Source organism: Protopterus annectens, chromosome 2.part0 (assembly GCF_019279795.1).
Source record: "Protopterus annectens isolate FY-2018-M chromosome 2.part0, PAN1.0, whole genome shotgun sequence".
NCBI lineage: Eukaryota > Metazoa > Chordata > Ceratodontiformes > Protopteridae > Protopterus > Protopterus annectens.
The window spans coordinates 1541275569-1541293743 of NC_056728.1; the positions used below are offsets into that span (position 1 = coordinate 1541275569).

The 18175-nt window shown below is 37.7% G+C and overlaps 1 protein-coding gene across 1 annotated transcript in view; it reads right to left on the reverse strand.

The window, feature by feature from the left end:
- The window catches only part of INTU (inturned planar cell polarity protein), a 1478455-nt gene extending 1461082 nt beyond the window's left edge, over positions 1 to 17373 (reverse strand). The window contains exon 1 of the mRNA XM_044061672.1: positions 16991 to 17373. Within this exon, the coding sequence (XP_043917607.1) occupies positions 16991 to 17079 (89 nt within the window). The 5' untranslated portion in view covers positions 17080 to 17373. The remainder of the gene's footprint in view (positions 1 to 16990) is intronic.
- Between the last annotated feature and the right edge of the window lie 802 nt (positions 17374 to 18175).

Sequence of the window (18175 nt, forward strand, 5' to 3'; positions counted from 1 at the left end):
ATATTTAACAAAATTTTCAATGTGTTTTAATCTATGTGCCCAATATTTTATATCTTTAGATACCTTTTCCAAATGGTATAAGTAACCATCTAACATGAGCATTTCTTTACCTTTCTGTGACATAGTTAAATGGTAAGTACTTTCTAATGCTCCAGGATACTTTGCAGCTATTGGTGATGTCTTTACATAAGCATCTTTAGCTGAACACTGAATACATCCTCTTTAGCAGTTAAATAGTGCAGTTTTCGGTATTCTGCACTTCCACTTTTTCATTTTTTATTCTTTTAACTCCAAGAGCACTTGTCGTTACTGAAGGCAGGAATCAATACCAGAAATACTCCACAAAAACAGGTTTAATGACAAAAATCACCAAAGTTAAGCGCTTTCATCTTGACTAGCAAGACTTCATCAGAACAATTAAAATATCATACTTCCTCTGTTTAAATAATCCATTCCACCAATCAAATTCCTCAATCTGTTTAAAAAAAAACTTATACATTCACAGTATTTAAATATCTTAAAAATGCTTTTTACAATAATGTTAAAAATACACCAGAATACTTGTATCAAAATTATAATAAAAATTATAATTTTTCTGCATATCTTAATAGTGGCATAATACTAAAAGCATCATTTAAACCAGGGGTATTTGTGGCATTAGTCCTAATTTGCCACTTAATTTCCATCATTTCAAGTTTATCCTCACTGTTCTGTTTTTTTGTTTGGAATCTGCAAAATTGTAAGGAAAGATCCCGGAGGGGGGGGTCACTGGAAAAATAAACTTGAAAGGATGGAAATATAATATTTTAATTGTTCTGATGAAGTCTTGCTAGTCAAGTCGGATGCGCTTAACTTTGGTGATTTTTGTCATTAAACCTGTTTCTGTGGAGTATTTCTAGTATTGATTCCTGCCTTCAGTAACGACAAGTGCTCTTGGAGTTATGAGTTATTTGTTTGGGCTCTTTTCACACTGTTTTTGCTTCTGGATCTTTTATTTTTTTGCAATTTCAGTGTTGTGAGTTTGATGTTATGGTATTTTGATGGTATAACATAGATCCATATATATATATATATATATATATATATATATATATATATATTCATAGATTCATACATCCCCGAAACAGCTTCTGCGAACTCCACCTTGCGACTGCTCAAAAACCGTGAATGCCGATATTATGAATAACAAAATCTCGCCCCCATTTTGACCCATAGTAGCACTTGTTTCAGGTGTGGAGAGGTCGAAAATGTCGACGTTCACTATTTTGTTCGAAATTTAGGCAAGTTGGTGGACAGAATTTGCAGAAATGGGTCATCTATGAGCATATTCGAAGATGTGCTTTTCACATTATAAAGGTAAACCTAAACATATATATATAATGTATGTGAATATTTATATATATATATATATATATATATATAGTGTGTGTGTGTGTGTGTGTGTGTGTGTGAATACATATATCTATAAATATATGCACGTGTATGGATATATATGTATATATTTATATATGTGTGGTTGCACTTCATAAGTATTTCAGAATGCCAAATTCCTCACTCTGTCATGGAGGCAAACCCAGAAATCCAGTGAAGGGACCTTATTTCAGCCACTTGTATCTGTGAACTTATCCTTTCACTCACTCCCCACAGTTCATGATCACAGGCAGGAGTATAGCTGGCTTTTTTACCACTTGGAGTTGATCCCATACTGGTGTCCCACCGCCCCACCTTTTCATTTGAAGAGAAAAAAAGGTCCATGATCTGGCAGATGGTACCACTGTTATGCAGTAGTTAAACACATAACTCATTCTGTTTCTGCAACTCACCCCTGCCCCTCCTTAGATTGCTGAGGGGCAATTTAAAAAAGTCCATGAGCAGGTACCTGGAGATCATGAAATATAGAAGCCAAACAAGTCTCATTTCTACAACATGCTCTGACCCTTCATCCTCAGATTTTACCAGGGGGGTAAAAAAGAAACAATTTTTTTTTTTCTTTTAGGATACATTTTATACCAGTTTATATTCTGCAGGGAATGCTACAGTACTCTTCTTTTAATTAAAAAAAGAAACAAAGAGAATCTTTTTTGGTTGTTTGTTTTATTTTAAACTATAGCAAATTGCTTGCTACAAATGTAGCAAGCAGTTGCTATAATTTAGACCACAATGGCAGAGCTAAAACACTCACGTTTGACTGCAAATGCAAAACAATACTGGCTTTTAAAAACCAGTATGCAATAAAGAGTGATTGGAATTGGCTGATCACACTTCCTAACACTTTGAGCACTGGGCAGTTTCCCCCCTTCTTCCCACTCTAGCTATGCTACTGACCACAAGTGATAATAATTATAGGCAAAATTTTGAGTGAAATTTGGAAGCATATTTTTATGCAGGAACCACAAACAGTACATTTTCTTTGCCAGTCATATACTAGCTAAACTTTTGTTTTTTAATGAATAAATATAACAGCATTACAGATAAAGCCTAGGTTAAAAAAAAAACATTATATGAATGTACTGTGACTAATGCTTTATTGGTGAAAGTATAAATATATGAAATCCAGTGACTATTTCAAACCACGATGGCGCCAACCAAGATCTCCTAATTACATTACTGAGGAGGATAACAGCCATTTACTTTAAAAAGAGGGTAATAACTCTGATATTATTTAAATGGGCTTAGATGTTGAATGTATGTTGCTAATGAAATGACTGTAAAGTTTGTTTGAGTTGTGTATTTCACTGGTATATGTGGACTTACAATGCATTATGAAAATAACATACAGCATCAGAATGTCGTTTGCAAGCAAAGTTACCTGGTGCACTTAAGATAATACTTTCTGACAGCCATATACTCTTCATGAATATCATAATTTAAAATGGGAAGCATCTCAAGTGCTCACAGTTGACATACCTTTTTAACACCTTTATTAAATTATTACTTAAAACATAGGCAAACACACATTAATATAAAAGAAAACAAAACATATCAGCATGTTTCCAGTTACATACATTATATATCACATATTCTTTTTTATAACTATCATCAGCCCAACATTACATAAATTGCCGAATTCCTGCCTTCCCTTAAACCTCAGTCCTCCTCCTGAACATTATTTTGCATTTATTATTCCCACAATTTCCAATTATTTATATGTAATTTGCTCATTCCACTTTCTAAATAGCCTACTTCCAGTTCTCTCTGTTACAATATTCAGTACTTCAAATACAGTTGGTTTAGACTTCAATTTCCATTTTCTAGTAATTGCTTGTTTGGGCAGCCACCAGAATTAATCTTAACAAGGCCTGACTATTTCTAAGCAATTCAGATCCTGTATCACAGCTCAAGGAAATCATTTCCTTAGTTACAGCAATTTGCTCACCCAATATTTCTGGCAGAGTAATCTGACAAATCATTACACTCCCAAAGCATGTAGCCCCAGTTATCTATTTCTTCCCTATTACACCTCCATCATTTACCATTTACCTGAGGAAAAATTCTTTGAAGTCTGCTTGGGGTATAAAAATACCTATACAATCACCTCCTAGCAAAAATCCTAAACCTTCTGGACTTTTTTCAATACTTGGGAGCCATACATATATCGTCCCATTGTTCCCTTGTATGTTGCTTATCCAATCTCTCTTCTCAATCTTTTCTAAACTTCTCTGATTGATTTTTATAATTATCGTGCAATGTTTTATATGCCCTAATTATTATTTTCTTAACAGCAGCTTTCGTCCAAGATTCAACTAAAAAGTCTACCAGAACAGGTCTTTCAGTTCTATTCCACTATCACTTTCTCTTTGTCTACACTCTGATAACAATCCTTGGTAGGAAAGGCAGTCTCTAGCCTGCAGTCCAAATGTCTTCTTGGTTTCATCCCATTCTATTAGTTTTCCCTCTTAGTTATTTGTTCCCAAAACCTTGGTTGCTTTGCCAGTTTTCTCCAGTAAATTATGCCCCCTCTTGCCTATTCTCTGCATCCCAACTTGCAGTCATCCCTATCAGCATTGTTTTTTCTCCACTGTCATGTTGGCTTAGTTCTTAGAACACTTTCTTCTGCTTTATGAACATAATATTCTGTATGGGTGTTGTTATTCTCCTTAAGGATCTGTATCCAAAACCCCATTCACTCCTCCCTACTTCATCAGCATCCTTTCCACTTTGAATTATAACATTCTGCTTGTGTTATGTATATGAGCCTTAACTGTGTAGCTCTAAAATATCTCTTCAAATCAAGTAATCCTAAAGCACCTTGTTCTATGGAAGAATCAGCATATCCCACTTAACTCTTGCCTTCTTTCATTTCCATATAACTTCCTTTTACTCTACATTATTGTCCACAACTTCTCTGGATTTTTCCCACATATCCTTAGCTGTCATAACAGAAACCGTTTTAATCCATACTCCTAAATACTTCATCATTCATGCATATATAATATATGACTGTAGCCTTTGTTTTATCTTCATTAATTTTGTATCCCAAAAAAGACGAAACTTTTTTTCAAAATGTTCCACAACACTGAGATGTCCTTTTCTGGATTTATCAGGTACAAAATCATTTCATCTGCAAATAAAGCCAACTTTTCTTGATTACCATACCAGTTATATCCTTGAATTTCTGAGTCTCTTATTTTCTTTGCCAATGGCTCTACATATAAAGCAAATAATAAAGGGAAAGAGGACACCCCTGCCTGGTTCATTTGTTTAGAGACAACTTACTAGAGAGGAACCCTCCCACTTAACTTCTTGCCTCCAGTCCTTCATATATTCTCCTAAGTAACCTTATCATTGTATCAGGGAATGCAGATGCTTGCATTGCACTACTCATAAAATCCCAGATTAATCCGTCAAATGTTTTCTCTGCACCAACAACAGCAGTATTTTCTTACATCCTCCTTCCCCCGGATCATCAATGTTCTATTAAAGTTGTCAAATGTTTGCCTCCACAAAACCACATTGATCTATATTTATTCATTTTGGCAACACCTTTGCCAATCTTTTAGCTAGTACAGACATAAGCACTTTATAATTATGATTTAAACTGAAACAGGTCTATATGAAGCTGGGTCTGATGGGTCTTTAGCTTCTTTAGGTATTAAAGCCACCACAACTTTCTTCTAAGATGCTGGTGTTTCCCCTCCATTTAATATACTCTTAAACAAAACCTTCCAGGTCTTTTCAGTAACTTCTAAACTTCCACAGGACTACCATCTGTTCCTGGAAACTTTCCTGTAGATTGATTATACATTACTGATTTTATCTCATGTCCTTCTACCTTAACTGTTAATAGTTGAACCTCATCTACCTCTATCCTTCATACAAGTAGGGCTTCTATAAATATTTCCATTTGTGCTCTTTCTTGATTTCCACATTTCTCTGCTACAAATGTCACTTTTTATCGCAAAAGAAAAACAAATTCCATTTAAAAGTGAACAAAAGTTACCTTACAGTCAAAAACACTTTTTCCTAGCATAATGAATTAACTTGCAAAGAAGAAGTACGTTTTCCTGAAATAAAAGGTAAAGTGGAAGGTTTTCTTTCTTCCAGAAAGAAATTTATCTGCCCAGCAACTGAACAGTGTTAGCTGACCGTCGATCCTCAAAAAGCTACGTGGAACTTATTTATTTTCCTGTTTGAAAGTTTCCCTTTATAGAAGACATGTAAAAGGGGAAATGTGTATTATATTTCAATAAAAGTGAGATATGACATATAGTAGTTTTGTGTACAGTGTCTGTTTAGTTTTAAATATTAAGTTTTTATACTGTAGTATCAATCTATGCTTACTTAACACATCTCATCATTTGATTAAACATAATTACAGGAGATATGGCGATTTCAAGCAAACATGTCTGACGTCAGTTAGACATTTATGGGAGAGACAGACATTCCAAGCAAACAAGTCTGACATCAGTTAGACATTTATGGGAGAGACGGACATTCCAAGCAAACATGTCTGACTTCAGTTAGACATTTATGGGAGAGACGGACATTCCAAGCAAACATGTCTGACATCAGCTAGACATTTATGGGAGAGAAGGACATTCCAAGCAAACATGTCTGACATCAGTTAGACATTTATGGGAAAGACGGACATTCCAAGCAAACATGTCTGACATCAGTTAGACATTTATGGGAGACGGACATTCCAAGTAAACATGTCTGACATCAGTTAGACATTTATGGGAGAGACGGACATTCCAAGCAAACATGTCTGACATCAGTTAGACATTTATGGGAGAGACGGACATTCCAAGTAAACATGTCTGACATCAGTTAGACATTTATGGGAGAGACGGACATTCCAAGCAAACATGTCTGACATCAGTTAGACATTTATGGGAGGGACGGACATTCCAAGCAAACATGTCTGACATCAGTTAGACATTTATGGGAGAGACGGACATTCCAAGCAAACATGTCTGACATCAGTTAGACATTTATGGGAGAGACGGACATTCCAAGCAAACATGTCTGACATCAGTTAGACACAGCACACTGGTTTTAATAATTGGCTAAGTAGTTGCTGTCATTCTAAGGGGATCCAATGTTTGCCTGAGATGAGATGGTAGATAAGGCTTCCTGTTTTGCTATGAGTGGCTTATACCTCTCATACCTGGCTTTTGCATACTGGTTAAAGGCTTTGCTACCCCCACAGTGTCTTTTTTTGGACAGAGCCTCCCTGTCAGACATTGCCACATAGCAAACTGAAACTCCAGTTTGGCCAACAACATAGAGACATTACTCAGTGCTTGGAGTCTAAAAAGAAAGATGCCTAAACTTGAGGCCTTCCTGCAACCTGAACACATTCATATGTTTGTAGTTACTGAGACATAGGTTCAGTGCAGTGACAGCGATCTTTTATTCAGGCCCTTTGGTATCTCTAGGGAAGTATTTGAATTTGTCAGAAATACCATCACCTCATGTCAATTTACTCATGGCCTTAACTTGAAGCTTCAAATCATTATTAACAAATCCAACTATTACTTCCTTGATATAGGGAGCCACCTGACACTGCATATGGTGACATGTGGAATGTTGTCACATACATGCCCCATTAACATTCACCTCCCCTTGCATAAAAAAGTTAACAAGATCCCCACCCTGGCCACACATATGATGTCCTTTTCCTGACTTTTTGCTCTTAAGAGGGAGACAACCTCACTGGGAGGTGCCAGTAAAGACATTCTATCCAAGAAGAGGGGGGCTCACTTTTCAGAAGGTATATGGCAAGTTATTGCCACACCCACAAAGAAGACAATGAAAGGCTCAATAAATACTACAGGGAGGACTCTGATAAATAATCAACAATGGAGATAGGGGGGCTATTAAAAAGGCCATACCAGCGTTACGGAGGGGTGGTACAAGGGTGACCATATACACAGGTAGGATTAACTTGACTCAAGGATCTACTATTAAAAGTGAGTGCCTCAACAGCTATGTTTCCTGTATTATGGCAGATTCCTGCCTCCTGCATTCACCACATTTATTACACCAATGGAAAATAGCAAGCAGTGTAACAAACTGATACAAGAAGGGAAGAAGGCACTATTTCAACATACCATGTAAAACACACTGTACAAAACCTACCCTATCTCTGTACTGGCAATCCAATCTGTAGTGTTGTGGCAAAGTGTGAATACTAAACTCCAGTTTCACATTCTATCTTGAGTTGGTACATTGATAAAAAAGCAGCTGTAATGGCCATCAGAGCAGAATTAAAAAAAAACAAAAAAAAAAAACATGAGAATTCTGTCTAAAACCGTATTAGTTTTTTGCTTAAATAAATTAAGATTTTTTTTGCAAGAAAAAAAATGCTCAAACCACTGGAAGATAATAAGGAATGGAACGTGTGTGTGTGTGTGTGTGTGTGTGTGTGTGTGTGTGTGTGTGTGTGTGTGTGTGTAAGTAATTAAGATCACTAGAAAATATTTCCTTCTGCTGGTCAGGTGGAATCTGGTAATCAGAAACAGATATAAAACAAAGATGCTGAACTTACAGCTTTAGTCATAAAAATGAACTTCTGGCAGTTTAATATGGACTATTAAGACTATGAGCTACTAACAGGTATTATTCTGTAGTGTTAGGTTTGATTCCCTCAGTTTCCATTTATTTACTGTGTGGCTCTCAGCAATCCATTTACAGAGACGATGTTCTTTGGTCACCATTTAACAGAGGTGCTTTTACACAGTATGTTAATAAACTGCACATTCTGCTCCAGTTGCCTATGATGCAGGGGAGGAGTTTATAACAGCCAGAGGTGTTAGGTTGCATATCCATAGCCAGACAAGTGGAACAAATATCATATGCCTCTCCTAGTTATGAACTCAAAGCAACATGTTCATGGCTGGAAGGTTATTCATGTTTGCAGGCTAGGATTAGTGTCTTGTTTTCATTATCACCACAGTGTAAGGCCAAATCACTTATTTAGAATAGTTCTGTTTATTATTAAACTGTAACCATAACCCCCATTTTACTGATTTCTGCCCCTGAATTGTGAGAACAACTTTGCTTACTTGAGTTATCATCCTCTGGCTAAATCATTTTTATTTAAAATTTCCTAAACTGGTGTATTTTAGCCTTAATGAATAGTAATTAGACAAGTAACAATATTCTAATGTAATAATTTTGAAAGATACGGGAGGGGTCATATAAACACTTCAATCTAGGAATTTCATGCTTAACATATTTAAATGATAAAGTCCAAGTGTCTTAAGGCTGTCATCATTAGAAAGGTGCCAGAAATTCTGTGGTTTCTTATTTTGATAGATTAGTTCAGTGGTTTAAAGTCACAAGCTTCTAAATGGACTCATCTTGTAGACTTGCATTTAATTCCTTCAATTTCCAGTTGCCAATTGAAATGCTCATTCAAATATTTAGGAAAAAGTATCCAGAATTATGAGGAAATTATGTATTTAACTACTTCACATAATAAGACCCTAGATGTCCTCCTTTTCACTAGGTGGCTGACTAGCTTAGTTAACATATACTTGCAGAAAGGAATGCATTGCGATTCAAATGCCAGTCAGGTACTCTCCATGGAAGGCATGGGCTAGTGCACTGCTTGGAAGTTGGGGTGTATGTGGTTTTGTTATACAGTCCCTGAGGAGGTAGAAACATGATACACCTATGGATTTAAATGTAGATGTTAATTTTTGTGAAGAAGGATCACTGATAAGTGGGGAAGTAAATAGGCACAAAGCACAGGTGGCATATACAGTATATTTATGTCAGGTCAGATGTTTGAACACTAAAGGTACAATACATAATATGATGAGGGTTAAAATGAGAGCAGGAATTAAAATGTAATATACTTAGATATGTTTTCACTGTGAGCAAGCATCTTAAAAATGACCTGTACTTAAGATTTAAATAATGGATTTTCACTTGCAATGTTTAATAAGTCGCTGATCTCCAAACTACTGCATTTCACTTTATGAATGCCATTCACCTTGGCTTTGCACTTCTTTTTCTCCCCTGTTGCGATCTAATGAAAGACCTCCTTCTCTGACACGATACACCTTCTCAAAAGATGATCAGTAACAACATTATTGCTTATGATGATTCCTGCTGCGATATTTTAATAAAACGGATTTTCACACAAGGCTGAAGTGGTACCCTATTTGTTCTGCCATCTGCCCCACAGCAATCCTGTAGAATTCTTTTGTCTGTCCATAGTCCAATCTAATGACATGGCAGTCAGTGTAGTGCTCTGACTAATCCCATGTACTGACCCACAGTTACTTCTGAGATGCTTTCACTTCCGAAGACTACCCTCTCATTTAAAAAGGGACACGTGGCTCACTTGGACTACAACCCATCAATAGTTTAAATATACAAGAGACTCCAATAATCTGAAATAGGAAGGAGGCATATCAGAGTTATTTATTCACACTTGTTTATTGGAATAGCCTGACTGAGTCAGCAAAAGCAAATCCATTTTCAGTAAAGGCCTAGAGAGAAAAACTCTGTTCATCAATATGAAAAAGACAAAGTACAACAAACAAGAATGAAAAAGTTACAATATTTTTTCTAGTAAGATAAAATAATACAGAATAAGCTTATTAATAAATAGTTATCAAAGCAAGAGATAATTCTACAGATTTACAATAGCACTGATAATTTATCACAAACTATATATACAAAGCATATTCAGTATACATCAACTTTTAAAACCAGTCACATTCATATCCAGTTGCATAGGAGCATCAGAACACAATAGGGATAGCAATTGTGATGCGGTACTGAATATAAATAGCAGAGAAGTGAGCTGGTGTTATGTATTACTGACTATCAGTAAAGCAGCGATGCATCTGTCTGAGATTTATGAAAAAAGAACAAATTGTAATCACCCCTGTTTGTGACACCACTAAAGCTACTGAGGAAGTACCTAACATTGTGTTTCAATTAATGCATTTCACCAACCTACAGTAATTTTAACTCTACTGCAATTAATAGTTAAATATAAACTCTAAATGGTATGTGTGTGTACCTGCTCATGCACATGCATGTGTTTGTGCATCTTCGCCTGCATGTGTGTGTGTGTGTGTGTGTGTGTGTGTGTGTGTGTGTGTGTGTGTGTATGTATGTGTGCATGTGTTTGTGGGGACTTTGACTCCCCCTCCTTTACTTTCCTCAGTTATTAACTTCATAAGATAGTAAAGTTGAAGTTTAAGGCAAACTTAAAATACATTCTCTGTACTGCAATGTTGTTTGTATTCTTTATCATTTAGTTAATTCTGGGGGGGGTTTAAGATTCATACAAAAAATCCTAGTAATCAGATTATCAGTTTGATAAACAGGTCACTCCCATCTCATTTTGGCTAAGAATAACTCTATCCTGTTTCACATGCCTGTGATTGAAACTGAAGCTGAAACTTTCATCATGATCTTGGATTTAATAATGACATGCAATGATATTAAAACAGTCTAGGCTGACCACACCATCACTGTTCCTGTCGGGGCTGTGAAAACTAGAATGAAACCTTAAATAAGGCCATATGAGATACATCAATCAAAATAATAAAAAAAAGTTAATTCCAGGTTATAGTAGGCCACCTCTGTTTTCAAAGTTTGAACAGAAAACTACAGCAGGGCTAGTTTGGTGATGTAATGATCTGTTGATATTTCAGGGGCTTACACAATGAGACAATAAGGAATGCATTTTTGTTGTATGCCTGAGGAAATAAATGAATACACATATAGATAAAGGCACAGAGGCAGATGTAAAACATTCTGCATTGTTGCCTTGTTATGACTGTGATGCACTACACCATCTAGATAGTGGTCCAGATCCCCTTGACATATACGAAGGCAGGTAAGTTAAGCATTACTGCCTAGGGTCACAAAGTGTATTAATGCTTGTTTTTTAGAAGTCAAAAAGATAACAGACCACCTTTGCTTTCTAGGTGGAAGGGCTCATATAACGGGATTAGGGAATAAAAGAATTATACATACAGGCTACCTGAAGCAGTGTAAATTCACAAAAACTGATGTACATGTTTACCGGATGAATGAATACATGAATAACTATTGGCAGCTAATCAGAAGCTGTTTCAGATGTATTATACCTGTTCAAATGCCTTCTGCATCTTTGTCATACCTTTCAACCATCACAGATTTTCTGAGCTGCACCAGTTTTAAGCTGTCATGGCTTGCAGATACCAGCACATAAAATTAACTTGTAATATACCCATAGCTTGTCAACATTACTGTAAATGGGTGTGCATCACTCCAGCCTGTTAACAACTCATAACCATAATCCTTTGTGTTACCTGCCAGACTATTCTCTGTGATACCTAGCAGGCCTTTATAGTAAGGTATTATAGAATGTAGCATTGTATTAACTGCTGGTGGAAACTGGGCTACTGTTGGCCGAAGGAGGAGAAGAGGGAGAAGGCATGGCCGAAGGCTGGAATAGAGGAGAAAGGCTACGACTGTGGTAGTGAGGGTCGGAATTTTGAATGTTGGCAGTATGACTGGTATAGGGCGAGAGCTAGCAGATATGATGGACAGAAGGAAGGTTGGTATATTGTGTGTGCAAGAGACCAGATGGAAGGGAAGTAAGGCTAGGTGTATCGGAGGTGGGTTCAAATTGTTTTATCATGGTGTGGATGGGAGGTGAAATGGCATAGGAGTTATCCTGAAGGAACAGTATGCTAAGAGTGTTTTGGTGGTGAAAAGAGTGTCAGATAGAGTGATGTTTATGAAGCTGGAAATTGATGGTGTAATGATAAATGTTGTTAGTGCATATGCTCCACAAGTTGGGTGTGCGATGGATGAGAAAGAAAAATTTTGGAGTGAGTTGGGTGAAGTGGTGATGACTGTACCCAAGGGTGAGAGAGTGGTGACTGGAGCAGATTTCAATGGGCATGTTGGTGAAGGGAACAGAGGGGATGAGGAAGTGTTAGGTAGGTATGGTGTTAAGCAAAGGAATGCAGAAGGTAAGATGGTAGTGGATTTTGTGAAAGGATGGACATGGCTGTGATGAATACGTATTTTAACAAGAGGGAGGAGCATAGGGTGACATACAAGAGTGGAGGAAGATGCACACAGGTTGATGATATCTTATGTAGGAGGGCCAGTTTGATGGAGATTGGAGACTGCAAAGTGGTGACTGGGGAAAGTGTAGTTAGGCAGCATAGAATGGTGGTTTGTAGGATGATGTTGGTGAGCAAGAAGAGGAGGAGGAGTGTAAGGGCAGCACCAAGGATCAAATGGTGGAAATTGAAAAAGGGTAATTGTGAGGTGGAGTTCAGGGAAGAGTTAAGACAGGCACTGGGTGGCAGTGAAGAGTTACCAAATAGCTGGATAACTACAGCAGAGCTAGTAAGGAAGACTGCTTTAAAGGTGCTTGAGATGACATCTGGACAGAGGAAGGATGACAAGGAGACATGGTGGTGGAATGAGGAAGTACAGGAGAGTATACAGAGAAAGAGGTTGGCAAAGAAGAAGTGGGATTGTCAGAGAGATGAAGAAAGTAGACAGGGGTATAAGGAGATGAGGTGCATGGCAAAGAGAGAGGTGGCAAAGGCTAAGGATAAGGCGCATGAAGAGTTGTATAAAAGGTTGGACACTAAGGAGGGAGGAAAGGACCTGTACCAATTGGCTAGACAGAGGGACCGAGCTAGGAAAGATGTGTAGCAGGTAAAGATGATAAAGGATAATGAGAGAAATGTACACACAAGTGAGGAGAGTGTGTTGAGCAGGTGGAAAGAGTACTTTGAGTGGTTGATGAATGAAGAGAATGAGAGGGAGAGAAGGTTGGATGATGTGGGGATAGTGAATCATGAAGTGCAATGGATTAGCAAGGAGGAAGTATGGATAGCTATGAAGAGGATGAAGAATGGAAAGGATGTTGGTCCAGATGACATATCTGTGGAAGCATGGAGGTGTTTAGGTGAAATGGCAGTGGAGTTTCTAACCAGATTATTTAATGAAATCTTGGAAAGTGAGAGGATGCCTGAGGAATGGAGAAAAAGTGTTTTGGTACCGATTTTTAAGAATAAGGGTGATGTGCAGAGCTGTAGTAACTACAGAGGGATTAAACTGATCAGTCACAGCATGAAGTTATGGGAAAGAGTAGTAGAAGCTAGGTTAAGAAGGGACGTGATGATTAGTGATCAGCAGTATGGTTTCATGCTGGGAAAGAGCACTGCAGATGCGATGCTTGCTCTGAGAGTGTTGATAGAGAAGAACAGAGAAGGTCAGAAGGAGTTGCATTGTGTTTTTGTAGACTTAGAGAAAGCATATGACAGGGTGCCTAGAGAGGAGTTGTGGTATTGTATGAGGAAGTCGGGAGTGTCAGAGAAGTATGTAAGAGTGGTACAGGATATGTATGAGTTTAGTGTGACAGCGGTTAGGTCTGCGGTGGGAGTGACGGATGCGTTTAAGGTGGAGGTGGGATTACATCAAGGATCAGCTCTAAGCCCTTTCTTATTTGCAATGGTAATGAACAGGTTGACAGATGAGATCAGACAGGAGTCCCCGTGGACTATGATGTTTGCAGATGACATTGTGATCTGTAGTGAGAGTAGGGAACAGGTGGAGGAGACCCTGGAGAGATGGAGATATGCTCTAGAGAGAAGAGGAATGAAGGTCAGCAGGACTAAGACAGAATATATGTGTGTGAATGAGAGGGAGGCTAGAGGAATGGTGAGGATGCAAGGAGGAGAGGTGGTGAAGGTGGATGAGTTTAAATAATTGGGATCAATAGTTCAGAGTAATGTTGAGTGTGGAAGAGAGGTGAGGAAGAGAGTACAGGCAGAATGGATTGGGTGGAGAAGAGTGTCAGGAGTGATTTGTGACAGACGAGTACCAGTAGGAGTGAAAGGGAAGGTCCACAAGAGGGTAGTGAGACCAGCTATGTTATATGGGTTGGAGACACTGGCATTGACAAAAAGTCAGGCGTCAGAGCTGGATGTGGCAAAATTAAATATGTTAAGATTTGCACTGGGTGTGACAAGTATGAACCGGATTAGGAATCAGTATATTAGAGGGTCAACTCAGGTTGGACAGTTTGGAGAGAAAGGCAGAGAGGCGAGATTGCTTTGGTTTGGACATGTGCTGATGAGGGATGCTGAGTATATTGAGAAAAAGATGCTAAGGATGAAGCTACCAAGTAACAGGAAAAGAGGAAGGCCTAAGATAAGGTTTATAGATGTGGTGAGAGAGGACATGCAGGTGGTTGGTGTGACAGAGCAAGATGCAGAGGACATGAAGAAATGGAAACAGATGATCCTCTGTGGCGATCCCTAATGGGAACAGCTGAAAGAAGATGATGATGAGCATTGTATTAAATGATGAGAATAATGAACTGTAATACTGTGCAACATCCTTCATAAAGTGATTAGACACGCCCTTTAAATTGAGATGAAGTATATAATACGCTGTTATGAGTTTGCTAGACAGACACTGTTCAAAGCTGAAACTATTTAATAATCTTCTCAACATTCAGTGTCATGGTGTCATGTTTTTAAGTTACTGCGTCTTTACTGAGGAATGTGATAGCCAAACTATAAAGTATGCACTATAGGATACTGTATATGTTATTGGAATGAAAGGGGAGAAACACATTTGGATCCATACATTATAAAACTGGTACACTTTATGTGTGTCTGAAAAATAGGGTTCAGGATTAAATGAGTTACAGCCACCTTACTGGGGTGTATGGAGTGAGTGCACTGTGGCTTTAGAATGTAACTTTAGGTGTGTGTTGTGAAGAAACTGAAATTTCAATTTCTGAATGTAATCTATATCTGATGCATTTACTAGGAGTGGCACAGACAGACAAAACTGCAAGTTCTATTAAAATGACAAATGCATAAAAATGTTCATAACACCTAAGTCCTAAGCAGTCCTAAAACATCTAGTATTCTGAAGTTATCACATAATAATTATTTTAAGTTGAGTGTATACCTTGATCTAGAAGTACTCTGATGGGAGTAGATTGAGAACAAGATGGAGTTAGCTCTACTGCTTCCCATTCATTTCTATGAAGTGCATTCAGACAGTCTGCTTTCATTATTTTACTGTGGAGAATTGCTGCCTTCAATAGTTTAGAAAGCAAAATCTTGAATTGAAACTTAAAATAGCACTAACTTTAAAAAGATATCAATGAACTAGACTTGATTTTTACACATGACACTGTCAACCATAAGTGACATGATACAGAAATACCTTGACAGCATGATATACAGCTAGAGGATGGAATTCTGATATACCCTGCCAACATTGATTACATTATAGCCAGAAATCATACCTATTACAAAAATGCAAAAAGGTTCAAATTAATAAACACTTAAAAGTCTCAAGGATTCTGAAAAGACAGACATCATATATTCAGTATATGCATTACAGTAATATTTTTCATCAGTTAACCTAACAAGGCCTGTATATTTCCTGCACCCAGATAAGTGACCTTAGTTATTATCTTTTTTTTTCACACAACATGTGGACTGGGCACACACAGCTCCTTTTTCATTACTTTAGGTATTTTATTCATATTTATTATAATTGTTGATTACTTTACTATCTGTGTTTTTAGTTAGGTCTAATAACTTAAGTAAATTTGAATTTTCCAGTCAGAACACAGACCACAAGGGTATATTATAGACTCATACTTCAAACCAATACCCTGTACAGTATACAAATCTTCATAAATGTAATTGGTAAAATTTAAATATGTCATTTCATTACTTTCATTTCAGAAGGCATCAGTGTCAAACTACTTTATGGGTTGCATGACAAAGTTTATTTGTGATTTTTCCCGTTTGATTTTGCGGGACAAGCCTCTGTTTTCGCTCTAATCTAAAAAGATTCCTGTAATAAAAGCAGCCATTTCAGGAACAAAACCCCCTTATGGCACTTAAAACGCTAATCACTTGTGGCATGCACATTGACAACAGGTACTTCATTAAAAACCCAGCGTGGGATAAACCATGCCGTGTGCACCAGCAACCAAATAGCACAACTCAGGGTGGAGGGCGGAGGAATCATGACTATACTATTTCTACCTAATGCAGTTTCAGTTAAAAGAGAATATACAAATTACCAAAAACGTTAATAAGTATAAATATTATGAGGCATCATTCAGTACTACCAGCAACAGCTATAAAGAATAACGCTAGGCTCAAATCCCATCTGTAGATGTGAAATGCTTCTACAGCATCCCAGTATACCTCTCAACTGTACAGATTTTCACAAAATGTCCAGATTTTTGCTACATATGTTGGTCCGTTTTTCATAAAACTGTGGTTTTCTGAGAAATCATTGGCAAGTCATTAAAGATTAAAGTCAGAAAATGACAGATTTGAGTTTCAGACTTCATACTCTTCAGAAAATTATTGTTAACGAAAAATCTGCTATGGTATCAACTTTCTAAGTTTGTAGGAGCAACATTTAAAAAATGTCCTTATTTCTGGGCCTTTAACCCCCATTAATTATGGCTTTGTCCAGATTTCTTGATCTACGAGGTTGAGCGGTATGAAGTACTGACCTGTGGAGGAGGATACTTTGGACTGAATCAATATCTTCCAAGTTCCTAGTGACAGGTCTGGGAATGCTGTACCTGCCGACTTTAAACATCCTCCTTATTCCAACTCAATCGAAAGGTGCGCGGATCTTTATAAGTCATCCCGTGTTTTACTTCCCCTTTTCTCGGAATAATTACTCGAGCCAGACTATCCTCAGAAGGATGCGACTATGCCATCCGCCCCTCCATGAAATGAGTAGCATATAGTGGCAGTCAAAAATCTTTAAAACTGTACATCTAAATGCATAGGGCTCCCTCCCTCCTCCTCCCGCCGGTAGTACGACGATGACCGGGGAGGGGGAGCGGAGACCCCTACTTTTTACTGCACCTTCCAGTGCTGAAATTGGTTTCAGAGTCAAACTGTATTAGCTAAATAATACTCCTGCTGTGAGTAGAGAAAAGAATGAGAGAGAATAAGGCCATCCTACTAAAAGCTCACTCCACCCCCAGGTCGGCTGGGGCTGGTCCTGTCCTCCTCATCCCTGCCCACCAAGAGTAAAGAAGACTGAGGTGCTGCTTTTGGGAAAAGCATCGTTCCAGTTTTGTACTGAACTCTCGGGGGGTCAAAGACGCAAACTTAGGGAAAGGATTACACGTTATGTCTGGGAGACTGTTTTTTAATAAGCAGCAGCTGTTTTAAGGTGAATTTAAATGCTGCTCACGCTCCTTGAAATAATATCAGCAGATGAAGTTAACCGAGGGAGAAGATTGTCAACTGTACCCAGATATCCAACAAAAATGAATCACACTGATCCATATTTACAGGCATAGTTCTAAAATGTCCCTTTAGTTTTGTCTCAAAATTTTGCTCTGTCCATCACAAAATTTGTGATTTTGTTGGAAATGCTGAGTGAGCAGCGAAGTCAATAAGCAGGATTAGAAAATAAGAATTAATTACTTTTTTGCTGTTTAGAAAATACATGTTAATACAAATCCACTTACTATATGACATATTTTAACTAATACCTAGGAATAGGAAATGTTCCTGTTGGGTCATCTGTTCCCTATATTTTTAGCGTTGTTTTTGATTGGTAAGAGAATTATACATCTTGACAGGATGCAATCATGCAAGGGTGTAGCCAGATATACTGATTTTATCGAAATCCGCGGTGGTACAATGGTAGCATTGTAGCCTCACCGCAAAAGGTT